Below are 12,309 nucleotides of genomic sequence, written 5' to 3' on the forward strand. Positions count from 1 at the left end.
ACCACATAGCATTGTTGAGATCCTTTATAAGACATAATCACAAGTCGAGGATTTCAAAAACTATTGATCTTTACATTGAAAAAATTTACATTAAAAAATTTACATTGTTTTATGATAACGTATCTGTTCAACAATTTTCTCTGTTCTAGAATGTTCTAGAACTCTTTTCAAATAGTTTTGTTCAGTATACAATCAAGCTATATGAACCAATGAAATCTTAAAAAAAAGTTACCTTTTAATTCTTAAATAATTCTATGTTGATGTGGTCCATTTATTGAGTCCATGAATGCTAAACCCTAAACTGTTAGTATTGCCAGATTGTTCCATGAATGCAATTAGTTTATGCAACTTAAAAAGTTAATGCGCCACCAGTTCTCGCCATTCTTTTGAAATGCTCAATTAAACCCAGTCAATTTCGAATGGTTGTCTTGCAAGATTCTGCCAGAATCTTACAAGATAACCATTCATTCTACCAGAATCTTGCAAGATAATCATCCGGTCTCACCTGGGGAAGACTTGAATACCCGGACTGAACGTCAAGTCTTAATCAGTACTGATTCAGTTAAATTGCAAATCATGGATCAGTACTGTATCAGAGCTCTGATTATGTCAATTTTCATAATTGACAAATCTTGAGCAAGTCTTGGAATGTCTTCACAAGTCTTAAGAGTCTTAAGACTTAAGATATGACGTGATCAGTACTCATTTGTCAATTCAAGACGTGTATTTCACTGGAGAAGTACTGATCAAGACTTGATTTTCGTTCCAATTACCGTTTTAATATTACACATTGGAAGCGGTGGAAATAATACACGGAAATGATTGTCTCAAATTTTGATGATATCAAGGACGAATTCGAGCAAAAACATTTCAACCTCTTCCGAATTGCGTTCTGCCACCCCCCCCCCTTTTCTCGCATCCTTCAATCACTACTGGTTCTGGATCAGTTTTGTTACTTAGTAAATGAACGAATTTTAGCCAATCAGAATTGAGTATTTCTAAACTTTGAAATAAGATTTAAATACGTTCTAATATACGTAGAAAGTTCCGAAAAAGTTTATTTAACCTAATTTTAAGTAAAGATAACCAATATATGTATCGAATAAGCTGGTTTTCGGCTTAATATTTTAGGTTTTCTAGACAATTGCCGATTGAATACGAACTGATTTTGACGTCAATGACATCAGACGAAAAAACCTGTTAAATTAACAACAAAATCTTGCCGTCTAAGTTCCACTTGTTGCTATGTACGTTTTAAAGCTTCTACGTTGAATTGTTGACCTCTGCTTAGCAGAAAAAGTTGCTTGGTACACCGATAATGCTGACACGTTGTTGCTATCTTCGATGAGTTAATACGTTGTTCTAAGCCTAACACGCTACTTTATGATGAAAGTTGCTATGTACTTACGATAACCTATACGCTGCTTTATATCGATTTGGATAAAGAATTCAGCTTACGAAAGAGTGTTTTCACCTTTAATATGGTGCCGCGACCCGGGACTAGATGTGTGAGCCAAAAAGCAACGATGAGTGACACCTGCTCAGTCAACAAAAAGTTTTAATTGCTGTCAGGACGCGCCGGAAGAAAAAAAATTGTAAGACAGAAACATATGCTATATTATTTTTGCAGTAAAGTATTTAGATAGTTTAGACGGCAAGTTCGGCCCCAAACACTGGTATTTATAAGAGTGGATAATTGACTGTAATCTTTTTTGTAACCGGTCACCAATAACCCCCACAGTTGAATTTTTTGAGTTTAAAAAACATCAAGGTTCGGAGTTTGAGCAAAGCTTCCGATATTCACAAATCCCTTTCCGCCAGATTGTAAAGAAAAGCAAGTAGTATTATCTTGGCAAATCTCAGCGAAAAAGAATATTTTTTTTTGAGAAGGGAGCTGAGAAACTTTTTTAAGAGAAAAAAACATCGATTTTGAATATTTTGGGTCGATAGTTGGGAAATTCAGACAAATTGGTCCATTATGGCTAAATAGCAAAAAATTGACCTCAGATATGAGAAAAAATGTGAGAACATAATGCTGAATTGTTCAATTTTGAAAATCTTTGGTCAATTTCGAGGCAAATCAAAAAATTTAGAAAATCATTACCGAATATTGACAAACCGTACTTTCAAGCCTAAAAACCGTCCAGTTTACAGAATTAACGTTCCGTAATCAAGAATTTGCAAAAAAAAATTGACCAAAATTTGAAAAAATTGGACAGAGAAATTGGACCTCTCTATGGCCACCATGGTGTGAGATATAAACTCACAATCTCTGGCTCAAAAAAATTGTCTGCTTATTATCTTAGTATCTCGTTTTCGTACCGTACCGTCCACTTCTTTTTCGTTCCTTAACTCCGCCATTCACAATTTCCGTTCATTTTTCATCAACGTCGCTCTCCCGAAAATTTTGTTTTTCGTTTTCGTTTCCAATCATTCCGTTTTTTCTTGCTTTCAAAGTTGTTTTTCTCCGCCTAATTTTTTCCTTCGATGTAGCATGTTGTCATATATGATGAAGTATGTTGTGTTTTTGTTGCAGTATGTTGATTAGGATAGTATGCTGGTTAGTTGCTTTGGTCTTGTTGCTTTCTAGGGTGTGACTTAAGTTTTTTCTAGAGTTACGGCTAGTTGGTTCCTGGATTTTTCCAACTCACTAATTTACTAGCAGCCCTGTTGTAATATATTGATTTTTGCTGCCGTATGTTTGCGTGTAACTGTATGACTGTTAGTTGGTTTAGGTTTTTGCCTTCTAGGGTGTGACTTAAATTTATTCTGGAGTTACGGCTAGATTGTTTCTTAACTTTTCCAGCTTTCATAGACTACATACAAAATCTCTGCATATTACTTAACTTTTGCTGTAGTTTGTTTAATATTGTTGGTATGCTGATCGACTGTTTAGGTTTCAATATTGCTAGGGTGTGTCTAAAGTTTATTCTGGAGTTACGGCTAGTAAATTTCTCGCTCTTTTCACCCATTTAGTATACTACTGCTTTGCCGTAAATCAGTTCGTTATTTGTATATATTAAGCCCCATAATGACTTGTGCTAGTTTGTGTCTTGCAGTAGCATCTCTCCTCCTCTCTAGGGTGTGACTTAAGTTTATTCTGGAGTTACGGCTAGTTTGTTTGGTAGAGTTTGTTGCTGTGGTCTGCTAACGTTTGAACTTCTCCTCGCTTGTGGCCTACCTCCCTCTCGTGATAGTCCGTATTCCCGTTTCGTCGGGCGCCGTCCGCCCGACGTTCCTGCGTCGTCCGTACCGTTTTCCCGTTTCGTCGCGCGCCGTCAGCCCGACGTCTTCTTCTCGTCCGTACCGTTTTCCCCTTTCGTCGCGCGCCGCCGCCTGACGTTTCCGCCTCGTCCGTACCATTTTCCCATTTCTCGTTTTTCCGTTCCGACCGTCTCGTTACCGGTTTGCTCGTGCGTTGCTTGTTCGGCGTTTCCGTCCCGTCTGTTGCGTTGCGCGTTGCTCGTTTGACTTCCCGTCCGTAACGTCTCCGTTTTGTCGCGCGTTGCTCGCTCGACTTCCCATGTGTTTTTTGTCTTCCCTCCGCGCTGAGTGCATAGCGTTAAGCACTCCACTTCTGTTTTTGTCGGGCACTGTGGGCTCGAAGATCTTTTCTGTTCCTTGGGCGGTTTGTTTTAAAGACTGTCTACAGTGTGCTATGTTTGGTGCATTTTGCGTTGAGTTTGTTTTGCGTGGATTTGGTTTGTTTGGAGTGTGCTTATAATAGATAACCGTTTGCAGTGGTAGTTTTGCTGGTCATTGGAAATAATAATATCGTGATGTCTAATAGTCTTGATCGAAATGTCAAAAAATTGTACGCGGCCAGGTCAAAGCGTGAAACTGAATTGCATGCTATACATGAAGACATCCTCCATAGTATAAATAGTCAAATAGGCGAGTGAAAGTTGAACGCCTAGTAACAAAGTGCAACGAAGCATTTATGACTGTTGTAGACAAAAATGAGGACCTGATTCCATTTGCTGGAAAAACAGAGGATTCAAGTGCTCTTGTTCCTTCATTAGAGTCTTACTTGGAGGCAATGACAACTAAGAACGACAACATACTCACTTCAGCACGAAACTACATCAACTCCGCTGATGATAAAGTGAGTGAGTTCCAGGAACCAAGGGCTTCCATTCGTTCTAGACTTCCCCCAATTATGACATCGTCAAAAACATCCAGTCAGCGTAAACATGATTATGTAATTGCTAAGATGAAGCGTGAAGAAACTGAAAAACAGTATGAGGCAGCCATTCGCCTTGCTAAACAGAAAAAGCAAATGGAAATAGATGCATTGGAGGAAAACAACAGGAAACGGTCGGCAGAGGCAACTCTCTCTGCAAGAATTTGAATTGATGGACGCCGTTTCCAAAGGTAGCCAATCTGAAACAACTGCAAGTGCTAGGAGCTCGATGAGAAGTGAAAAGGCTGTTCAGGATTGGATCAACACCTCACTTGCTTTAAGTTTTAATAACAACGAGAAAACTGGTGAACCAGAGGTTACGAAAGACCCTCCAGAATGCCCTAGCCACAATAACGCCGAAGCAATGTAAGATCACAACACTGACATTTCAAGGCATTCGATTCCAAAAAATTGTCGAGGCAATTATTTTTTAAGCATTGAGACCCTGCAGCAACTCGACCCCTATTATACTCCACCTGTAAAATTTTTGGCTGCTGCTAACACAGGCGTTGTTTCAGGCGCACCTAAGGGCGCAAATGGATCAAACAGGCCAACAAGGTGTAAACAACCAAGTAACCGCGGATAGTCACCCGCCTTCTGTACACGCCCCAGGAGCTTCTTCACCACCCATTCAACAGCCCATTCCACCACAGCTGTTCGCACCGCAAGTAAATCAAAATAATGCCTACGAGTTAATTCCCAACGCACAACTTCAATTCTCGAGGGGACCTGAAACATCAAGTCTGCCTAAGAATGATTCGGCCCCGCGTATATTCTCCCGACAACAAAATAATTTTGTCCCCCGAGCACCAAACGCCACTCTTCCTCCTTTTCCGTCAACAAATCATCCAGCCCCCGCAATAAACGTTCCCTCGCACACAAGCGCCCCACCAAGTCCAAACACTCAACAGCACAACTCCGAACCCGCTCATCCTAACGACCTTCCCATTCCGAACCCAGTCTTCGCACCTAACATCACTGCTCCCATCCTACACCCCCTTTGATTAATCAGCCTCTCGTCAACGAAACTTTTCAAAATAATAATAACCGAGTACACAAAGTTGTACGTTCTGTTGTTCCGCCTGTCCCAAATATGTCCACTATCCCTCTTGGCCAAAACTTTGTGCCAAATATGAGTCATTGGCGGTTTCCACAGCACAGACCGTCAATAGTCAACCAACACACAACCACCGTGAATAGTCTGCCTCCAAATATACACAACCATATCGCACCCTCAAGCACTAATATTCCACAACGAATATATTCGAATTCACCCCCTTTTGATTGATATGCAACCACCATCAGGTGCACAGCAGGAAAACCCAATCGCGACTACTAGTAATGCTGTACCTGGTCTAACCATTCCTGTTTTTCAGCCAGCATACCCTTATGTTGGGCCCACACCGTTGAGTTGGAGTGGTCCTCAGGTGTCTGCACCTGCCCCTCCGATACCGGACAATGCGTCATTGACTAGGGTGTTGGCTGACGCAATAAACACCCAGAAAAATGACCCCTTGCCAGAATGGAAACTTGCTCAGTATAATGGCGATCCATTACAATGGCACGAGTGGTATGGTCAACTCAAAAGCGCGATTGACTCGCAAACGCTCACTGATGGCGTTAAATTGACATACCTTAAGACACTCGTCACTGGTAAAGCAAAGATTGCAATCGCCGAGTTTGCTTACTGTGGTTTAATGTACAAGGATGCAAAAAGGACTTTGGAACGTAAATTTGGCCAGCCGCAGGCAGTCGTAAGTGCACACTTGGATAAACTAAGCAACTTTCCGCCTCTTAAAATGCACAATAGTGATAACATCATTAACAATTCTGCAGCCATATCCAGCCTGGTTGGTGTTTTCAAGTCACTATCATATGTTGCTGACTTGAAGAGCGCTTCCCTACTTAACCAAGCGGTACAGAAGTTACCACCAAACATGAAAGAGTCATGGTCACTCTTTACGGTTAAGAAGCACTGGGTCAAGCCTACCCTCCTTGATTTTAACGATTGGCTTAAAGAAAAGGCTGAGGCCCATGATCTTATGAAACAAAGCGCAACCAAGGCCAAACCTGAAGAGAACATCACTTCAGTAACAAAGACCAAAACAGCCTCAAAAGTGTTTGCATCAAACTCACAACAAAGGGACACAAAGAAGCAAATTCCATCTTCTTCCACAAACACTTACTCTTGGTGCATTGTATGCAAAGGTAACCACCGGCTATGGGAGTGTCGAGTTTTCAAGGAAAAGACTCCAACCCAGAGAGCAAAGTTGATGGCGGATAACAAACTTTGCTTTTCGTGCTTAAGGGACAAGCACACATTCCGCCAGTGCCCTCAGCCAAGAAAGTGCCGAGCAGAGGGGTGTAATAGTTCGCATAACTCACTATTGCATGGAGAAGATAGGGTTTTCCCAACAAAACAGTCAACAAATCCCAATACTATCCAGTCTTCTGGCAACACAGGTCAAAGTAAAGCAACTACTTGTCAACAGCCGTCTAATAAGACCACAACAATGTCATCTGTTACTGATGTTATGGGGCTCCTTCAGGTAACGGAATTGCAGTTGGTCAATTCGTCCGGTTTAGATACCAAGGCTTTAGTATTGTGTGACACCGCCTGCAGTAACTCTTGGGTGGCCGGTAGTCTCGCAGATAGACTCGGTTTGCACGCTAAAACACTAAAGCTAACTGTCAAGGGTATTAATACCGAAGAAGTAGTTGACACTAGGGTTGTTGAAATTACTGTGAGACCAAGAGAACATCAAGATTTTGAACCATTTACCATCAACCCTTTCGTTAAAGAGAGTCTGAACGTCGGCTCTGATATAATTAATGTACAGGCCCTGCAAGAGACTTACCCACGCTTAGCGGTCCTTGACCCCGTGACATATTTCTATAAAGACATTGAGATGATATTCGGACAAGATGTCTATCATGCCACCCGCCCGTTAGAATACTTCTCTGCCGATGAGAAGCGTTCACCCATTGCCATACGCTTACCCATAGGTTGGGTCTTAAGCGGTCCGTTACCATCAAGTTCTTGTTTAACCTCAACGTGTTTTAAAGTGAATATCGAACATGACAATGAGTTAGCAAGTCAAGTAAAGTCATGGTACGACATTGAATCATTCGGGGCAAACAAGCAGGTCGACTCCAGATCTGCAGCAGACGCAAGGGCTCACGAGATCCTTGAGAGTACCACCATACACAATGGCCTGAGATACGATGTTGGAATGCTGTGGGCAGCAGACAACATCCAGCTCCCAAATAATTACTTCTCCCCCCTTGTGCAACTAAAATCGCTCGAAAAACGTTTGGCCAAGGATGAAGACCTCAGAGAGAAGTATACTAGTACCATCAAGGAAGACCTAAATAACGGCTTTGTAATTGAGTTTCCGGACGCTCACAAGGTTGAGAGCCGGTCTGATAAAGAGTGGTACCTGCCCCACCATCCGGTTTTAAACCCGAACAAACCAGGTAAGGTGCGTAGGATGCTCAATGGAGCAGCAAAATTTCATGGCGCGTCACTGAATAAATCTTTGCTCACTGGCCCTGATCTGCTCCAAAATCTTATTTACGTACTTCTTCGCTTCCGACAACATCCATATGCCGTCTCCGCCGACATCGAGGGAAGGTTTCTACAGGTTGGCGTGTTACCATCAGATCAACCATCACTTCGCTTTCTGTGGCGGGAGGAACCCACAACTAACGTTGTAGTGTATCAATATACGCGCCATATATTCGGGGCTAATGACTCGCCCACATGCGCCAACTATGCATTACAACGCACTGCGAGAGACAATGCCAAGTTTTACCCCGAATCTGCAAAAGCCGTCCTTGAAAACGTCTAAATGGACGATTATCTTGACTCAGTGGAGTCTCAAGAGAAAGCCATCAATAGATCGAAGGAACTGGTACATCTTCTCCATCTCGGTGGGTTCAAGCTTACAAAGTTCGTACGCAGTGTACCAAATCCGGCTGACCGAATTGATGGTTCCTTTCAGTCTACTGAGCCCAAGGTTTTTGTTTCATGTCAGGAGGATTCATCGCATGTGCTAGGGTTAAAGTGGAATCATACTAATGACACTTTAGTTTTGAGTAGGGGTACAAGCTGCGCTATCGCCAAGTCCCTCACGCAACGCTTGGTCCTAAGTTTTGTCTCGAAAATCTTTGACCCCATTGTTCTTGTCGCACCTTTTACGGTCGGTGCGCGACTGCTCTTAAAAGACATCTGGCGTGTCACAGGACAACAATGGAATGACGAGCTCCCACAGGACATCGTTCAAAGATTTTTGGTTTGGAGTGCGGACTTACCAAAGTTTGAAAACAACAAAATTCCCCGAAGTTACTTTAGTGGACCTTTTGATAATATAGAGTTGCATATGTTCGGTAACAGTTCGCAGGATATTTTCAGTGCGGTCGCATTCTTGCGAGCCCGAGTAAAAACACCTACGGGCCAAGAAAGAACAGAGCTTGCGTTTGTTTTGGGGAAAGCGCGCGTGGCGCCAATGAAAGTAATGACTGTCCCAAAACTCGAATTACAAGCAGCTCTACTTGCCGCTCGACTTAAAAGAGAAATTACACAAGCACTTACCGTAACTGTTAACCTTGTATTCATGTGGACAGACAGCACAACCGTTCTCCAATGGATTAACTCAAATGAAAAGCAACCAATCTTTGTTGCAAACGGTGTTTGCGAAATTTTGGAGTATACCAGAGTTGACCAATGGAACCACGTCGCAACTAAGGATAATCCAGCTGACGCTGGCACGCGTGGAATGTCCGCTGAGATTTTGCAACTAAGCAGTTGGGTCAAAGGTCCAAATTTCTTAACTTATTCTTGTTTCCCGTTTGAACCGAACAAAGACGTCATAAATAACATCAAACTTGGCGTCAACCAAGCAGTCATTTTAGAAGACACTGTTTCTCTCGCTACATCTGTTAAAAAAACAGACAACTCCCGTTCCGTCGTTATTCCCATTTGATAAGTTTAGTTCTTATCAAAAGCACTTGCGCATTGCCGCATATGTTCTCCGGCTTTTGCCGAAACATGCCGGTTACCGTAACCCCGATGGTAGCATTACCGACCCTACTGAGCTTGACGAAGCCGAGCGTCATCTACAGTATTTGGTGCAAGGAGAGTCTTTTGAAGCCGAAAGAAAAGATCTTCTTGACAATAAATTCGTTAAACGGAGTAGCCAAATTGCTCCACATTCACCGTTTATTAGTCCAAATGGGCTAATCTGTTCCTCGGGCCGCATCAAGCGGTTAATTGAAGTTGGGTTTAACGTAAAGTACCCAATCATCTTAGATGCACGTCATCCGTTTGTGAAACTGTTCCTTGAACACACGCACGTAAAGCATTATCATCAGGGCGTTGAATACCTAAGATCAATTGTGCAGGAACACTACACAGTACTGAAACTAAGATCATGCTTGCGTTCCATCAAAGCACACTGCCTGAGATGCCGAGAATTCCAAGCTGTTACTATGCAACCAATCATGTCTGACTTACCCAAGGAGAGACTTGCTTACCAGTCTCCTCCCTTCACGAACACTGGCGTTGACTACTTTGTGCCATTCTATGTTACTGACCGCCGTACTACTGAGAAAAGGTGGGGTTTCCTCTTCAAATGTCTCACTACTCGCGCTTTCCATGTTGAGATAGTTACATCCATGGACACCAGTTCTTGTGTTATGGGAGTTGAGCGGTTTGTGTCACGTAGGGGTACACCTGCCATGATTTGGTCAGACAATCGCACTAACTTTATTGGAGCGGAGAAAGAACTCCGAGAAAGTATTGAAAAGTAGAACGTTGTCAACATTGCAGCTGAGCTCGCTCACAAAGGTATAAAGTGGAGGTTCAATCCACCCAGCGCACCACATCGAGGTGGCATCTGGGAGAGGTTGGTACGCAGTTTCAAGCGCGTGTTGTATACTATTCTTGGCACGCGTCGCCTCATGGATGAGGTACTTCATACTAACTTTTGTCTCGTGGAGAATGCCCTCAATTCGCGTTTTTTAACACCCGTAAGCGCTGATCCGTGCAATTTGAACGCTTTAACGCCCAACTACTTTCTTTTACCATCGTAAACGTTACGCCCGTGCTCAGTCGTACGCTAATGTGATCTGGTCCCGTTGGATCAAAGAGTACGTACCGACGCTGAACCGAAGCTCTAAGTGGCAGACGCCTGCCGAGCAACACCTTAAGACCGGTGACTTGGTTTGGATAGTTGAGGAAACCAACCCTAGGGGTCACTACCCAACCGCTCGGATTGTGGTACTCCGTTACGGCTCCGATAGCGTCGCGCGCTCCGCCGTTTTACGTACGTCGACCAGTTCACTCGTCCGTACGCTTGTAAAACTTGTACCAGTTTTCCCAACATCTTCTTCCGGGCCGGAGGATGTTACTTAGTAAATGAACGAATTTTAGCCAATCACAATTGAGTAATTCTAAACTTTGAAATAAGATTTAAATACGTTCTAATATACGTAGAAAGTTCATTTAACCTAATTTTAGGTAAATATAACCCCTATATGTATCGAATAAGCTGGTTTTCGGCTTAATATTTTAGGTTTTCTAGACAATTGCCGATTGAATACGAACTGATTTTGACGTCAATGACATCAGACGAAAAAACCTGTTAAATGAACAACAAAAATCTTGCCGTCTAAGTTCCACTTGTTGCTATGTACGTATTAAAGCTTCTACGTTGAATTGTTGACCTCTGCTTAGCAGAACAAGTTGCTTGGTACACCGATAATGCTGACACGTTGTTGCTATCTTCGATGAGTTAATACGTTGTTCTAAGCCTAACACGCTACTTTATGATGAAAGTTGCTATGTACTTACGATAACCTATACGCTGCTTTATATCGATTTGGATGAAGAATTCAGCTTACGAAAGAGTGTTTTCACCTTTAATAAGTTTTGTCGGATAAAACTTTTTTATTCCCTTTGCAAGCAATGATTATAGGTAAGCTTTACAAGCGCTAAAATTAGTTTTAAATTCGCATTCTCGGTGCTAAAATCAAGTACTTTTTAAATAGAACTCGCCGCTTATCTTATTTAATTTCACTTTATGTGACGCTAATCTTAAATTTTTTACTTTGAACGGCTGTGTATGCTTCTCCCTATCGAGTACACTTTTCCCTATCTCGTTTAAGCTGGAGATAATTTTCCGAGAGTTTTAATTCCTTGATTCTGATACCAATAAAGAACACCTGTAAAGTGGTAGAAAAATGAACCATGCGATCCAAACAAACAGGCCGTGATTAGACAATCCGGACAAAAACTGGCCTTGACTAGAATTGGAACGAATTGGGGGCAAACTATTGCAAAATAAATCGATAACGTGCGTTCATGTTTCACTTCTGTGGAACCATGCGAACGTACTCGAATAGGACTCGCAACCGTAAACATTTGAGTGAGGTGTAAAAAATACTATGAAAATATTGCATTTTTTCCTGGATATAATATCCCAAATATTGGGTTACATTATCAATTTCACTCGTGATTGTGGGTTTTTTCAGTCCTCTTCTTTCCGTGCTACGAGTCGCAAAGTGAGACAGAAGTACTTCTGGCAGAACATGAAACTCTGGGTCGCCCTGATCGCAGTCCTCGCCATTATCATCGTGTTCGCAGTTGTGTTTGGAGTTTGCCATCCTGACTTTTCCAACTGTGGCAACAATTAACATCTCTCAACATTAAAATAAAAAAATTGGAAATTTTCAAATTGGCGTTTAAAGTTATGTTATTTTTGGTAGTCCTTGTCTGTATGTCTAATCGACATCAAATATAAGACTTTAATAAAAAATTATATAATGGCTTCTGTTTTCGAAAAAAGTTGACTGAGCCATTAAGGTTGAAAAAGGCGTGATGGGGGCTAATTTATACCGAAAAAATTGTTTTAAAAATTAGATGAGAATCGGATATTGAGCGAAATCTCGGATATGCGAACGTATTTTTTGCAGCCATTGGGCTGATGTTTTGATCCAAAAAACGGCAAATTAGGCGAACTTAGCGAGGAAGATTAGGAAGAAATTCCATTCGTTCTACCACGATCCATGAAGTATTTCCTATTCTCAAGCTTTCTGGTATAATTTGTAACCAAATGGTTTGGTTA

The 12,309-nt window shown here is 41.9% G+C and overlaps 1 protein-coding gene across 1 annotated transcript in view; it reads left to right on the forward strand.

The window, feature by feature from the left end:
• Positions 1 to 12,012, forward strand: part of LOC142342876 (vesicle-associated membrane protein 7-like) — an 87,474-nt gene extending 75,462 nt beyond the window's left edge. The window contains exon 5 of the mRNA XM_075394515.1: positions 11,717 to 12,012. Within this exon, the coding sequence (XP_075250630.1) occupies positions 11,717 to 11,878 (162 nt within the window). The 3' untranslated portion in view covers positions 11,879 to 12,012. The remainder of the gene's footprint in view (positions 1 to 11,716) is intronic.
• Positions 12,013 to 12,309: the final 297 nt, after the last annotated feature.

Source organism: Convolutriloba macropyga, chromosome 7 (genome assembly GCF_964194025.1).
Source record: "Convolutriloba macropyga chromosome 7, txConMacr16.3, whole genome shotgun sequence".
NCBI lineage: Eukaryota > Metazoa > Xenacoelomorpha > Acoela > Convolutidae > Convolutriloba > Convolutriloba macropyga.